We start from the raw sequence: 15,854 nt of genomic DNA on the forward strand, positions 1-15,854 counted from the left end.
ATAGTGGATGGGGACCAGACTGTGCTGGTGGGGAGCTGCGCTTGTTTGTTTGTGAGCTCCTGAGGCTGGGACCAGGTATCCCCCCTCCTGGTCCAAATGCAGTCCTTGTGGGGATGACTCCTTCCAGAAGAAAGGTCACAACCTCTTCTCTGAGCTATGACTTCATTGCTCCTTTCCAGCCAGCCCTGGGCAAGCCCCTCATGAGGAAGACCAGCCTTGGGCATCCTGTCCCAGCCCCTTGTCACATCCAAAGGAGCATCATAGAACAACCAGGGCCAAGATCCAAGAGTCACACACCTGCCAGAACACAATGATACGTGAGCCTTTGGGGAAACTGGCAATACAACTTTGATAGCTAGGACTTCCTTCTCCACACACTTTAGTCTATCAACCCTAGCAAAATTAGGCCAGAAAAAAGCAGAAATGCAATGGGGAGAAGTTAAAGGAGCAATCATTCCCGACCAGGAGCTGCATCTACTCTCTGTAAATTCTTGGAAGCTGGGGTGGTGCCACAGTCTTTGAAAGGTATGACAGAGCTCTTGGTTCTAAGTAACTCCCAGTCTGGACCTCCTGTGGGTTCCTCACTTATGTTATGGTCATTGTGGGAGCTGTAGGCCTCTTCCTCTAGAAGAAGCAGAAGAAGGGCTAGACAACAGTTGTGCAGAGAGAAATCTATATTCCCTTGTCAAATCCTCACATGACATCCACTGAGCCAGCCAATTCCTGTATTTGAGATTGAAAGACCCATATCAAAATCAGTAGTTCCCTACTCTGGTCTAGAGCAGGACTTCATTGTTGTCCATTGAGCCCTTCCAGCTGGTTTTCCCACCCAAACAGCAATCCCCCACTCCTCAGCAGGGGAAGGTCTCCCATTACACATCTCTGTAGCCATGTTGGCCAGCTGCAACCAGGGCAATGGCAGGTAGACCCCACCTGTGCTCTCTGGGTCTCAGCATTGTTCAGCAAACAAATACCTGTACTTGTCTCTGTAAAGGGTCTTGACTTTGCACTGTAATAAAGATGTGGAAGAAAAAAAGGGGATATTGCTGCATTGGCGACAATTACTGCTAGAGCATATATAATTCATCTCGGAAGTTACCCTCCTTCCCTATTAGCATGCTATTGCAGGTTTTAAAATCCCAGATTTGCTGAGGGACATCTTCACTGAGAATCTAAGAGAGTGAAATACGGATTTGATGCATTTCTATGGTAGATGGGTGTTATTAGTTAGCTAAAACTGCTGGAATGCAATACAACCAGAAATAGAACGGATTTTAGAAAGGGAATTTTAAGTTACAAGTTTATAGTTCTAAGGCCATGAAAATGTCCAAATTAAGGCAACAAAGAGGCTGCTTTCACTCAAGAAAGGTTGATGCCATCCAGAATACCTCTATTAGTTGGGAAGGCATGTGGCTGGCATCTGCTGGTCCTTATTCCTGGTTCCATTGCTTCCAGCTTCTGATGCCAGTGGTTTCTTCTTTAAGCAACTGTGGGCCTTTACTTAGCTCCTCCAGGACACAATTCTGGGTTCTGACTTGCTTAACATCTCATGGGAAGGCATATGATGTCTGCTGGGGTCTGCCCATGTCTAGGAATCTGCTCAGTCGGCACTCCAAGCATCTCTAAACATCCATGTCTCTGTCAGCTCTGAAGCAACTCTTATCCAAGGGTCTCTAAATGTCTGTCTGCCTCTGCATCTGAAGTTTCTCCAAAATGTTTCCCCTTATAAACGACTCTAGTAAACTAATCAAGAGCCACCTTGAATGGGTGGAGTTACACATTCATCTAATCAAAACGTCACACCCAGAATTGGGCATGTCACATCTCTGTGGAGATAATCTAATCAAAAGTTTCTTCCCTACAATGTTGAATCAGGATTAAAAGAAATGGGTGACCCCACAAGAGTGCACCAGGATTAAAATATGGCTTTTTGAGGTACATAATAGTTTCAAACAAGCACAATTGGGAAGGAATATAATTAATCTGAGGTGGGTTGAAGGTAAAAGAAAGAAAATCCAGAATGAGTGGACACAAACCCTAATGAGACAGCTGTAATTCAGGAGAAAGAGAATAGAACCAGGAGTTAAAAGACCTGGGTTTGAGGCCCAGCTGACTTATTTTGGGGGCAAATCATGGAACCTCAGCGATCCTTCCAAAGTCTCAAAGTTCTGATATTAAATAAAGTCCTTATTTTAACTGTTTCACAGGCTTGTTGGGAAGAAAAAATGGAAAATATTCCTGGTTGCTTCTGAAAGCTCTGAAACACTATGGAATTTAAGGCATTGTTACATTATCCACCATTGTTGTCCTTATCATCAAAAAAGAAGAGGGAAATAGGAGAGTGTGCAAGGTGGCAACATTAAACATTGTAAGATAAAAGTGGTCAGAAGTGGACACCCTTGCAGAACCTGTTTTAGAGAGAAAGGCAGTTAAAATTATTTTGCAAATAAAAATTTTGTCCCCTTAGTGCTTGAGAGATTTTCTCTATTAGTTCTTATTAAATCATTCAATCCTTAAGACAACTCCATGGAACAGATTATTGCTCTTTCTATATTACCTTTTTTTTTTTTTTGCATGGGCAGGCACCAGGAATTGAACCTGGGTCTCTGGCATGGCAGGCCAGAATTCTGCCTGCTGAGCCACCATTGCATCGCCCACTATTTCTATTTTAAAAATGAAGAAACTGAAGCTATGAGAGGTTGAGAGACTTGCTGAAAGCACACAGGTGTGAAACCTGTGTGTGTTATCAAGCTATTTTAATTCCAAATTGAATGTGCTTTTTTGTCTCATTAACATTATATTTTGTATTTAAACTAATTCAGAGAATATCCCATGCCTTCTTCTAAATTATAATTAATTACTTGAAATTTATTTAACAAATATTCGTTAAATGCTGCACTGAATGGTAGAGGCAGAGAAAACCCTTACCCACAGGCTAAAAAGGCAGGAGGAAAACCAAGAACAAGGGGTTCTGGATGCCAAGAGAGAAAGGCGCAGTGAAAAGGCCAATACTGTTAAGGAAATATAAACCGGCTGACAAGTATGTAGTAGATTTGCCAACAAGGTCAGTCACAGCTTTGCCAGAAACATATTTTAACATAGTAGGGGCAAATGTCAGATTACCCTTAATTAAGGGATAAATGGGATATGAAGAAGTTGGCTATGAATGGATGATTTGAAAAATTCCCTACGAAGAAAAGGAAGAAATTGGAGCAAAAGAAAGAAACTAATGGTGAGGGTTTCGTTTTTGTTTAAATAAATTTGTAATTACCTAACCAAAGAAGGAATAGTCTTTTAAAATCTGAGACATTACAGAAAGTTAGTCCTTTTTGCTCCCTACTCACAATCCCTGTTAGCAACTTGAGGTTTAATATTCCAAAACTTTTTCTATGCATTTAAAGACTTCTATGTAGTATATAGATCTTATTTATTTTTTTTTTTTATGGAAAAGGTGCAACATCACACACTTATCTCTATCTTGCCTTTTTTTTTTTTTTACTCACCAATCAAGCTTAGAGAATGGTCCACCTTTCTATGGACATTTATAATTAAGAGTGTTTTTCTGGGGTAGATACCCAGAGCGGCTTTGTTGGGTCATAGCATAGAATATTTAAAAATTTCTAGATACTGCCAAATTGTCCTCTGAAGTGGCAATCTGTTAGCCCTCTTACCAACACTGTGTTTCCATTTTTGGGAGTTTTTTAAAAATATTTTTTGTTCTTTATTACAAAAGGTTCACAACAGAGAGGAATGGATGCCTGAAAAATGATTTATTGTGAGGCTTTACCTACTTATATACTAAGATGAGAGTCAGAACAGAGCATACACTGAATAGAGAATAACTAGATTTCTGGAGAAACAATACAGGATAAGTTCAGAGCATGAATGAAAGTTGAGGTCCAAAGAGAAAAGGCTTCTGTTCTAACGAGGTTAGGAAGATGTTTTCTTTTTGCATGTATGAAGCAGATCACAATGTAGAAGGGTTGGGATAGGAGGATTGAAGAATGTGGAGAAATTTTTAAGTTGGTTATATAGGGGAAATGAGAAGGGAGGTGACTAGAACAGTGTTTCTCAGACTGTGTTCTAAGGAACATTAATTCCACAAAATGCTTACAGAAAAAAGTGTCCTATGGTCAAATAAGTTTGGTAATGTGGCATAATATACTGTGCTTTTACAGATATAATATTTATCAACATATTAAAGGCTTTAAAAAAGACTTGCAGTAAATAAAACTGTTCAACTCAATGTTTCCCAAACTTCCTCAATAATCAAACCCTTTTTGATAAAATACCAACTAATGTACAGGCTGAATCGGTTTTCCATGAAATAAACTTTGTCATTAAAAGCTAATTTTTTATTTGTAACAAACAAACCCAAATACAGAGGATAATTTAGCAAACACCATGGACTTACTCCTCAGAATTAAAAGGTTAAGATTAAATCACAGTTTTTAATGCTTACCTATCTATGATAGAAGTAACAAATTTGGGAAATTGAGGAAAAATAGGAAAAGCCTACTTTGTCATCTTACGAACTTAGCAAAAAAAAAAAAACTTAATATTTTAGGTCAGTTAATCTTCATTTCCATTAGGCTTTTTGTTTACATCACTACAATATATAGTGCATTCAATTTTGTGTCATGTTTAACACTTACATTGTATCATAAGCACTGCTATTACAAATTTTAATGGCTACATAATGTTTCAAGTAAACAGTCCAATACTTATTTAATTGTACTCCTAATTTTTAGGATTTAGATTCTTCGCACTTTTTTCTTTTTTTGGCTCTTTCATGTAATATTACAATGAGCATAAAACTTTTTCTTTATATTTTGATAGGACTGACTGGCCATGTGGAATAGCAACAGTTGAAAGGGAATGGATATTTTAAAGGCTTTTGATAAAACATTACCACCTTGCAGGGTTGGTGGTTTACATCATCAGTAATATATTAAAGTGCTTGTTAACCCAGGGATGTGTCATTCAGGTTCAATAGTTTCCTTTTGCTAGTACTGGCCCATTTTTCTAACTGATGGAGATTTAAACATCCTAGTCTGTCATTTACTGCATTATCTATCTCCATCAATTTTGCAACCTACTGTACGTCTGCTAAGTCTGCCATATATTGCTTCTTCTAGGTAGTAGATTCAGTTTTTATATAAAAACAGGTTAAGGACAGAGTCCAAAGGTAGACAGTAAAAATCATGTTGCCATGTATCAATTTATCAATACTCTTTGGATACTTTTCAAGAAATTCCAAAATCAATTTTGTCAACATTTTGATTATGACTAATCAAAGAATCCTAAAATCATCTAACTTAACTTACTTTCCTCCATCTTGTTCATAAGGATTTAACAGAAATCTCCGAGTGTGGTATTAAGAGATACTTTACTTCATCTTTGGCATTTCCCTCATCATTCACAGTAACTCTTGAGGATAAAGGCCATCTTGTACTGGGTTTTGTAAATCAGAGCCTAGCACAGAACTTAACTGGCACACAATAGGCTCTCAATAAATCTTTGAATGATATGCTGAATCTGGAATGAACTTAACGAACCCGTTTTCTCACTGTAAACACCAACTTCCTTTCCAAGCCACCAAGAAGACATACATGTCCCATGTTCATTTAGAAATGGCAAAATGTGCAACAGAAAGAGCAAAAGTTTTGTAATTAGAAGCACTGAGTTTAAATCCTGGTGCTACTACAGATAAGTTGGTGACTGTACCTAATTCAAATTCCAGGCCTTACTATAAAATAGTACAACCCATTTTCTTTACTTTCTTCATATGAGGATTAAAAAAAAAGTCTTTACTTGACTTAAAATCCTTGAACAACTTTTATTGCCCTGAGGAAAAAGTCCATTCTTTTAAGATGGCCTTATGAGAGGGCCTTTGGTGATACGCTCCCTGATCAGTTCTCCACTACCACTATTCTCCCTAGCAACCCAAGCTCTGTTTCATCTCAACCAGGCCTTTTGCACAGCTGTATGCTTTGCCTAGAATGCTCCTCCCTTCACTCTGGGTTTATACTGCCCAATGACGACTATTAGCAGGAATAGCTACAATCTACTGAATTCTTACTATAGATAGGACACGACTAGTTTAAACTTTATGAAGTAGGTATTATTGAACCCAGTTTTACAGATAAGACAGACAGACATGAATAAACTTACCCAGCACACACAACTATTAAGTGTAGGTAGGCACTGGGTTCAAGTCTAGATCTATCTGAATTCAAAGGCAAAGCTCTCAAGCATTATTTATGCTTCTAAGGTATCAACTTTGTCCAGGAAGTATAAGATTTTTAACATCCCCCAATACTCAGTGTGATAAAGTTAGCACTGAAGACACTGGCTTACAGTCCCTTTGTGCACTTTTCTGTCTCTCCAACCAGAGGATTAAATAAGCTATTTGAATTCAGGCAAGACCGTACCTTGTTCACTTTTGCTTCTCCATCTCCTAGTACATTTCCTGGTACACAATGGGCATTTGATAAATATCTGTTGAATAAATGAATATATGAAAATGCTTTTAAAAAGAAAGACATAATACAAAGGCTGTTAAGCTAAAGAACATCACCAGGCTTACCAGTTTGTGGTCTATGGAATCCATCGTTTCCCCTTTTGGCAATGGAGTAATTTGCTTATATATTCACTCTTCTGTCACCTCTTCTGTTTGCCACAATTCCTTAAATATTGCAAACAACCTCCCCAACCCCGCCCAACTACTATACTGCCTTTGTGAGAAAATCTTTTACAGAGAAGAAAAACCAAAATGTTAATGTTACTTTTCCCTTCAAAGCAATTCTTTAAAATTCTCGAACCACACCCCCCACCTTTTAAAACAAATATACAATTTGAGTGAAAGATCAGAGACCACGGAGGGAAGCACCATCTTTTAAAAGTGAAGTTAAAACCAAGACAAGGCAGAACGGAGAAAAGCAATCTAGTTCATTTATAAATGAACCTTCCGGTGCCCAGGCGGCATCTCCCTCTTGGCGAGCGACCGCCGGCCTTCAGGAATAGAAACGGAGGAAACAGGTGCCGCGCTGAGCAGGGGGTTTGTCTAAATCAACCTCTTTCTTGGCTCCATTTTTTGACAAAGGGCCCAGAAGCGAAGGCAATCAGTCCTGTCGTTCTCAAAACCAAGGACAGAGAACAGAGGGTGGAAAAAAAAAGGAAGAGGAAGGGCGGCGGGCAGGTAAACAAAACGAGCCGGTTCTTCACCGAGACCAAGCGCTCGGGCTGTCCCCAGGTGCAGCCCCTCAACCGACATTTTCACTTTCTGCCAACTTTGCCTTTTCAATTAGAAAATGACAACTGACTTTACACATCAGTAAGAAAATATACAAGAAGGGAAGACACCGGCTTCCACCAGGCGGCCGTCGGTCCGCTCCAGCCCGCCGAAGCCCCGAGGGCCCCCAGGCCCGCGGCTGCTCCGGCTCCAGCTACCCACAAGGCCCCGCGCGGCCGCGCACGCGCAGCGGCGACCCCGTCCCAGGAAGAGGAAAATGGAATAAACAACTCCGGGGAACCTGAGCGCGAGCGAGCGAGTGGAGGCAGAATTTAAAAATAAACCGCCCCCTCCGTGCTCCCCACCCTCTGGCCGCCGCAGCCGCCCTCCCTTCGCCCCCCCTTCACTCCCGCGCCCTCGAAGCCCCCGCCGGGGCCCGCGCGCCCACCCGGTCGTCCCGCGCGGCCCCTTTAAGAAAAGAGAACGAGCGAGTGAGTGAGTGAGAGAGAATCCCAACTCTCTCTCTCCCCTCCCCTCCTTCCTACCCCTCCTCCCTCCCCTCTCCCCTCCCCCCTCTCCCCGGGCGGCTCCGGCTCCCGCAGCGGGACAGACCCACCCGCCCAGGCTTTCATCCCGCACCGGCGGCGTCCTCCTTCCCTCCCCCGTCTATGGTGGCGGCGGCGGCGGAAGCCGAGGCTGCGGCGTTGCCATGAACAGTGGCGGCGGCCTCCCGACCCCCTCGGCCGCCGCCTCCTCTTCCTCCTCCTCGGCGCTGGCGGCGGCAGTGGCGGTGGTGGCCCCGCCGGGGGTCGCGGGTGTCCCCGGCGGGGCGGCGGCGGGAGTGAAGCTCAAGTACTGCCGCTACTACGCCAAGGATAAGACTTGCTTCTACGGGGAGGAGTGTCAGTTCCTGCACGAGGACCCGGCCGCTGGGGCCGCCCCGGGCCTCGGCCTCCATAGCAACAGCGTCCCCTTGGCTCTGGCGGGCGCGCCCGGGGCCGGCTTTCCGCCCGCAGCCGTCCCGGGCGGGGGAGCCGGGCCGCCGCCACAGCCGGGGCCCAAGAAGCCGGAGCTGGGGCCGCCCGGGTCGGCGGCCGCGGGCGGCGGAGGCGGCAGCGGCGGGGGACTCGATGGACCGCGGCTGGCAAGTGAGTGGGGGCCGGGCGGGGAGGGCCGCCCTGGCGTCGGGCGCCGGCGGAGGCAGGGCCCGGGGCCGGCTGAGGCCCTGAGGGCGCCGGGAGTCGAGCCGAGCCCGGCCCCGCGGGCCAACCCCCAGTTCCCGGGGCGGTCTGAGCGGCCTAGGCCCGGCCCGAGCCCTCCTTCCTTCTTCTGCTTCCCCTCCCCACAGCCTTCGGCGAGCCCGGCAGCGAGGCGAGGCTGGGTTCCCGGGACGTGGGTGGGTGGACGGACTTGGAGGGGGGTGGGCAGGGAGGAAGGGGGATGGGCCGCGGCTGCCGAGTGTGGGAAACGGGGTGTCGTTTCCGGGGGGTGTGGAAAGGGGCTGGGTTTGCAGGCACATGTGTGTTGCCTGCCGCTGTGGAGTGGAGTCTGCCGAGGGTTGAGGTTCCCCAGGGGTGTGTGCGTGGGTCGGGGGCGGGAGGGGAGGGCCGAGCTTAAGGCTTCCTGGAGTAGGTTACGAGAACGGAAAAAGTTTGAATCCGGTTTGGGGGAGAAAGGTTTTCAGGCAGGAAATGCTTTCTAAGGATTGGGAGTGAACGGGCCGAAGTGTTCTTGGTTAGGTCTACTCGAAAGTTTAAAAGAGGAATTTCACAGGGCTTGCATTCCAGCATAGCTTTCCTCAAAGCTACAATACTGAGTTTGCAGGACGTCTGTAGGGATCTCGTCTTCTACGACTTTGTATCAGGCAAACTCTTAGAGTGGAGCCTTGAAAGACAGTTATATGCAGCATACCTTTGTGAACAACTGTAACACTTTGGTTCAGTTTTCATTTGTTATTATTTATCGATTTGCAACTTTTTAGTTGTTACTCCTGAGTGGAGTTTACAATTATAAGAAGTGTTAAGTGTAATCTATTTCTGTTTTACAGAAAAATTCCCTTAAGTAGAGCAGGTACCACATTTTCCTCCTTCTTGTTTCTTAGTTTATTGAGCATTTCCAAACCAAAGGAAAAAGTCCCACTCTCTTGGAAATTCTAAACAGTTTTTAGATCTTAAAATAATTTGATAGTTTAGCTTGGACGTAGGAACATTTTTTGCTTTTTTTTAAAACCGTAAATAAAATTGGCATGCATTTTTAGCACTTGTTGATTCTAGGAGGATTATTTAATAAGCGTCTTCCCAGAGGCTTTACAAAACATTTTTTAAAAATCATGTGTTTCTTTTATTGTGATGGGCTTGACTTTAATGCAGAGCTGTATTTGGCGAGGTTGATATGTTAAGAATTTCTAATTTCGGATGTTTTGTATAAAAACGATTATATTGTTGGAATTTTAACAATTATGAACAGCGTCTTTGCAGTTGTGAAGTAAACTTTTGCTTGACCTGCGAGCTATAGCTTAAATTAAGAGTAATGTTTGATGAGTAAGCAGTGAAACTGAACAATAGTTTAAAAACCCACAGAAAGAGGCACTTTTAAAAAAATGCTGGTATGCGATTTAATATGTGACTTTCTTGGATTTTCTAACCCGGTAGGTAGTAAAGATGAGACGTGAAAGATAGGGCAGGATATAAACAGGTGAAGGTGGGCACTTCAGGTGGAGGAAAATATTACAAGGAGATGGTTGTATGTACTAGGAAAGGAAAGTATTGGGGATTTAGGGTCTTGAGAGGACAGGCAGTTAACGCTAAAAAGGAGGCATTTAATAGTTGCCCGATTAAATAGCTGATTTTTGTATTTGAATTTTGTAGGGACTTCTTTAATCAGACTGGGGGAAGCCTAGTCTCTTTCTGTGATAGGCTTCATGGTATTTCTCAGTAGTACCTGAGTTGTGACTCCTGATGGATGAGAGAAAATTGCTCCAGATCAGTGAGTGGCAAGTGAAGCTGCTCAGGAGTCAGGAATGAGGATTGTGTAGGTGAATTATGGGGTGCTTTAAAGTTTTTACATCTAACATTGTTTAATTTTTAGTCTACTAAATATTTAACTGTGTTCTTATTATGCTTTATCTTTTGAGACAAACTTGATTCATCTGTTAATTACATGTGAGGCAATTAAAATAGTCAGCACACTCTTAAGAGAGCTTTTAGGGAAAACTTAAAATTTTATTAGTAGGTGATTGGGTCATGTAGCATTCTAAGACAATTTTACTTTGCTTTCATTTATCTTTTTCTTACCTTATGTTTAAGTATAAGAATGCACAAGAGTTTCTTTAGCTAAGAGGCCACAAACAGTTCTGCTCCAATAAGTTGACTCGGCCTAGGGAAATATCTTGTTTGACTTCCTGGTATCTCGTGTGTGTGTGTGTGTGTGTGTGTGTGTGTGTGTGTGTGTGTGTGTGTGTGTGTAGGTGTGTGTAGGTGTGTGTAGGTGTGTGTTTTTAAACTTTCAGGTGTAAACGTAATAAGTTCTTGGAATTTCCAGAAAATGAACAGATCAAGAAATAGAATATAATCAGTACCTCTGCTCCAATAAGTTGACTCGGCCTAGGGAAATATCTTGTTTGACTTCCTGGTATCTCGTGTGTGTGTGTGTGTGTGTGTGTGTGTGTGTGTGTGTGTGTGTGTGTGTGTAGGTGTGTGTGTAGGTGTGTGTTTTTAAACTTTCAGGTGTAAACGTAATAAGTTCTTGGAATTTCCAGAAAATGAACAGATCAAGAAATAGAATATAATCAGTACCTCTAGAAACCCTCCTCTTGCCCCCTCCCAGTCACTTCCCTTTCCCAAAGGTCACAGCTTTGCAGATTTCTAACGCTTTATTTTAAGGCTGTAAAGTAATTTGCACTTTTTTAAACTTTGAAAGTGGAATCATGCAGTATATATTTTCTGGTGGGCTGTTTCTTTCAGCATTATGTTTAGAGAGCCACTCATGTTGATAGTGCCTTAAGTCACATTTTTGAGTAGCGTTCCATTGTATGAATAGGGCACACTTTACTTTTTCCTTTTGTCATCAGTGAGCATTTGGATCGATGCTGGTTTTTGTCTACTAAGAAGAACCATCCTTTGAGCATTCTTTTACATGTTTTTGGGGAACAAGTCTCACCTAGGATTGTTTGGTGGGTCCTAGTAGGGCATGTATATATTCAGCTTTAGTAGATAATTCCAGTTTTCTAAAGTGCTTGTACCACATTTACATTCCCTCCAGTTGTGTGTGAGAGTTCCACTTGCTCCACATTCTTCCTAATACTTGGTATTATCTGTCTTTATACCTGTAGCCATTTCTGGTCGGTGTTTATGATATTTTGTATTTTAAATTTACATAGATGTGAGTTTTAGTTGAATTTAATTGTTAATACTGAAAAATTCAAAAGATTCAATGTAGAGTACTGATGCTGGCTTCCACTGAAGAGTAATACCCTTTTTACCCCTATTGAAATTAGGGCCAGCCACTTTTGATCAGGCAAGTGTCTGTATTTTACTGCAGTCCCAGCATTTGCATTTTTGACCCTTGTTTTGGCACAGAATTTTTGGAGAATTGCTTTGTTAGTGCTTCAGATAGCATTTAAACAAATTCTGGTGGATAATTGCAAGATAAAATTTTATCCCAATTTTGCTGGAAAACTGAAGCACAAAGGCGTTTTCTTCTTAGTACACTTAGTTGCAGTGATGTTTCAACCTTATAAGGCAACCATACTGTTTTTTGCTTACTTTTTATGTATATAGTGCATTGTCTTACTCTAGCTATTATGTCTAACTGGCCATGGGGTAAACATGTTCTGTTCTAGCATGCATCATTGTAGTTTGGGAGATACAGTATATTTTATTTTGTTTTTTTCTTAGTATTGTTTTTAGCATAGACCAGAAGTCGCAGAATACTGGTCCGCAGGCTGAATGTGGTCTGCAGAGTGGTTGTTTTTTTTTTTAAGTTTTTAATTTTTTTTAAAATACCAAAAAACGCCAAACGCATTCTTTTGATCATTCCATTCTACATATATAATCAGTAATTCACCATATCGTCACATAGTTGCATATTCATTGTCATGATCATTTCTTGAAACATTTGCATCTATTCAGAAAAAGAAATAAAACAAAAACAGAGAAAAATTTACACATACCATACCCCTTACCCCTCACTTTCATTGATCACTAGCATTTGTTTTTTAATTAAAAAAAATTTTTAACACACATTCTTAACTTATGATCATTCCATTCTACATATATAATCAGTAATTCACATCATCACATATTTGCATATTCATCATTATGATAATTTCTTAGAACATTTGCATCAATTCAGAAAAAGAAATAAAAAGACAACAGAAAAAAAATTTATACATACCATGCCCATTACCCCTCCCTTTCCCTGATCACTAGCATTTCAAACTAAATTTATTTTAACATTTGTTCCCCCTATTATTTATTTTTATTCCATATGTTCTACTCGTCTGTTGACAAGGTAGATAAAAGCATGAGACACAAGGTTTTCACAATCACACAGTCACATTGTGAAAGCTATATCATTATACAATCATCTTCAAGAAACATGGCTAATGGAACACAGCTCTACATTTTCAGGCACTTCCCTCCAGCCTCTGCATTACATCTTGACTAACAAGATGATATCTACTTAATGTGTAAGAACAACCTTCAGGATAACCTCTCGACTCTGTTTGGAATCTCTCACCCATTAACACTTTATTTTGTCTCATTGCACTCTTCCCCCTTTTCGTAGAGAAGGTTTTCTCAGTCCCTTGATGCTGAGTCTCAGTTCATTCTAGGATTTCTGTCCCACGTTGCCAAGAAGGTCCACACCCTTGGGAGTCATGTCCCATGTAGACAGGGGGAGGGTGGTGAGTTTGCTTGTTGTGTTGGCTGGAGGGAGAGGCCACATCTGAGCAACAAAAGAGGTTCTCTTGGGGGTGACTCTTAGGCCTAATTTTAAGTAGGCTTGACCTTTCCTTTGTGGGGTTAAGTTTCATATGAACAAACCCCAAGACTGGGGGCTCAGCCTGTATAGCTTTGGTTGTCCACACTGCTTGTGAGAATATCAAGAATTCAAGTTGGGAAAGCTGAATTTTCCCCCTTTCTCACTATTCGCTGAAAGGGACTTTGCAAATACTTTTTTATTCACTGTTCAAATCACTCTGGGATTTATTGGGGCATCACTCTGGACAAACCCACAAAATCTTATGTCCTACTCAAGGTTCCTTGTACTTATGGTGTTCATTTAAGCTGTCTACATAAGTTATGTTAGGAAATGCACTAGTCAAAATATAAATTTTGTACCAAATAAACATTTTGTGCTTTAACCTCACACATAAGTTGAAGTTTTAAAATATGAATAACTATCTATCTTCAGCACCCTGCTGTAATGACATTCCTTTGTCCTTCCTCATGCAAAACATTTTTTAAATTTGTACATTAGTCACTATCATTTACACTCTAGACATTCCTAGATTATACCATCTCAGTCTTTATTGTCTTTCTGATTTCATTTGTGCCCCCAGCCCTCCTCCCTCTATCATTCTCACATTCAGCTTCATTCAGTGTTTTAATATAATTGATACAGTTTATTTTAGAACACACAAACACACACACACACACTCGTAAAGTATTTCAGGTTTTTGACATTTTTTATTTCTCTTGCACTTGGGATGTTCTAAGACTTAAAAATGGTTTGATTTTTTGGCAAGGCATGGTGGCTCAGTGGCAGAGTTCTCGCCTGCCATGCCTGAGACCCGGGTTTGATTCCCAGTGACTGCCCATGAAAAACAAAGGTTTGATTTTTGGTTCAACTGAATTGATTCTTGACATTTTAATGAGGTAATTTAAAATTTTCAAATAGGTAGACTTTATATGTCTTTACTATTCAAGGTGATTGATTTTTAGCATCTCAGGTGTTTATTAGATCAATATTTGCAATTTTATGCAGATTATTATATTTGAAACCCAATGGTTTTGCTTGTTTTGCCAAAATAGGCTTATTTTTTTGGTTAAACTAGTTAGTAGTGAAGGCTTTAGACCAAGACCTATGTGAAATGGAATCAGGACTCCCTTATTTAACTAGCTTTGTAACTTTGGGCAAAAATGTTTAACCTCAAGTTTTCTTATCTTAAAAGTGGAGATAATAGGGCAGGCCCAATGGCTCAGCAGGCAGAGTTCTTGCCTGCCATGCGGGAGACCTGGGTTCAATTCCCAGCACCTGCCCATGCAAAAAAAAATGAAGGTAATAGTATCTACCTCACAGTTTTTAAAGAAGGTTGCATGTGGCACAGTCAGCACATTGTTTGGTGCATTAGGGAATTTTTTCAGTCTTCATTGCTGCTGTTAATTAAATATTATTAATAAATGTATGATTTATCCTTGTTTCCTTTCCTTCCTCAGTTTTTGAGAGCATACTTTTCAAGGACAGTCTACTTGCTACAGATGATTGAACTGTGGTTGTCCAAATGGAGTGGGCAGTGTCAGGGCAAACTTGAAGTTTATCTACTAGCTTTGGAATATATAATGTGTGTGGCAGAACTGTTTTTGTTTAAGCCGGAATTGTACTTTTTATCCCACCAATCTGTCAGCTGACAGGACAACTGCCATTGGGTTGTTGGTTTAGGTTTAAACACTTTTATTGGAGTGTTACCACCATTCATTTCATTTCTTTACTATAGTGTTGCCAGGTGGCAAGCCCTGATCCAGCTGATAGAAATACAACCGTGAACAAAACAAAAAATTCTACCCTAGTGGATTTTTTAAAACACAGACAAATACATACTCAAGATCATATTAGGTCCTGAGAAGTGTTAGGGGGTGTGCTCAAGGATGGAGATACTGACATAGGCTGAGGTAGGAGTTAATGATGAATAAAGCACTTTCAGTGAAAGTGTGTTTGAAATGACCTCTAAAAGGATAAATGATTGCCACAAACAAAACAAAATATCTTCTTATTTGCCCTTTTGTACAGTATTTCCTTTTTTTAATTAACTTTGTATTTTGAAATGATTGTATAATCACAGGCATTTGTAGGAAATAATACATGTAAGAGCTTGTTATCTGCTCCCAGCAGTGATTTCTTCCATCACTATAGTATAACATCACAACCAGCATTGGTTGGTTATTCACCTGTCTTATTCAGATCGCCCCACTCTTAACGCTAAGTGATTTTATCATATGTGTAGATTGGTAAACTGGACACAGCAGTCAGGATACAGAACTGTCCTGTCACTTGGGTCTTGGCCCTTAAACACCAACTTCTACCCCGCGCCCCCTGCAGACACTAAGTTGTTGTCCACTTCTATACTTTAGTCACTTCAAGATTGTTCTATAAATGGTATCATACTGCATGTAACCATTGGGCTTTTTTTCATTTAACGTAATTCCCTCAGGATTCAGCACAAAAGTCGTGTTGTGTGTATTACTAGTTTGTTCCTTTTTATTTCTGAGTTTTCTTCTCTCATTAACTTGGAAAATTTATATCCATTTTTATTTTGGAGCATCTGTTTTTGTTTGCTTTTTATATTGACGTACCTGCTTTTGTGTGCAAAGCTATGAACACTTATAGTGCCTAGGAATGA

The 15,854-nt window shown here is 41.1% G+C and overlaps 1 protein-coding gene and 1 long non-coding RNA gene across 4 annotated transcripts in view; one reads left to right on the forward strand and one right to left on the reverse strand.

Annotated features, from left to right (window-relative positions):
* Positions 1 to 303: 303 nt before the first annotated feature.
* Positions 304 to 7,573, reverse strand: LOC143681690 (uncharacterized). Its single transcript, XR_013174782.1, has 3 exons — positions 6,590 to 7,573; positions 6,435 to 6,501; positions 304 to 624 (listed from the first exon to the last, which is right to left on the reverse strand). It is a non-coding gene; the product is annotated as an uncharacterized LOC143681690 (long non-coding RNA).
* A 113-nt stretch (positions 7,574 to 7,686) lies between these two features.
* The window catches only part of PAN3 (poly(A) specific ribonuclease subunit PAN3), a 212,657-nt gene continuing 204,489 nt past the window's right edge, over positions 7,687 to 15,854 (forward strand). The window contains exon 1 of one of the 3 annotated variants that reach the window (XM_077158934.1): positions 7,687 to 8,382. In XM_077158934.1, the coding sequence (XP_077015049.1) occupies positions 7,944 to 8,382 (439 nt within the window). In that variant the 5' untranslated portion in view covers positions 7,687 to 7,943. The remainder of the gene's footprint in view (positions 8,383 to 15,854) is intronic. The other 2 variants (XM_077158933.1, XM_077158932.1) reach the window with 2 other exon arrangements.

Source organism: Tamandua tetradactyla, chromosome 4 (assembly GCF_023851605.1).
Source record: "Tamandua tetradactyla isolate mTamTet1 chromosome 4, mTamTet1.pri, whole genome shotgun sequence".
Lineage (NCBI taxonomy): Eukaryota > Metazoa > Chordata > Mammalia > Pilosa > Myrmecophagidae > Tamandua > Tamandua tetradactyla.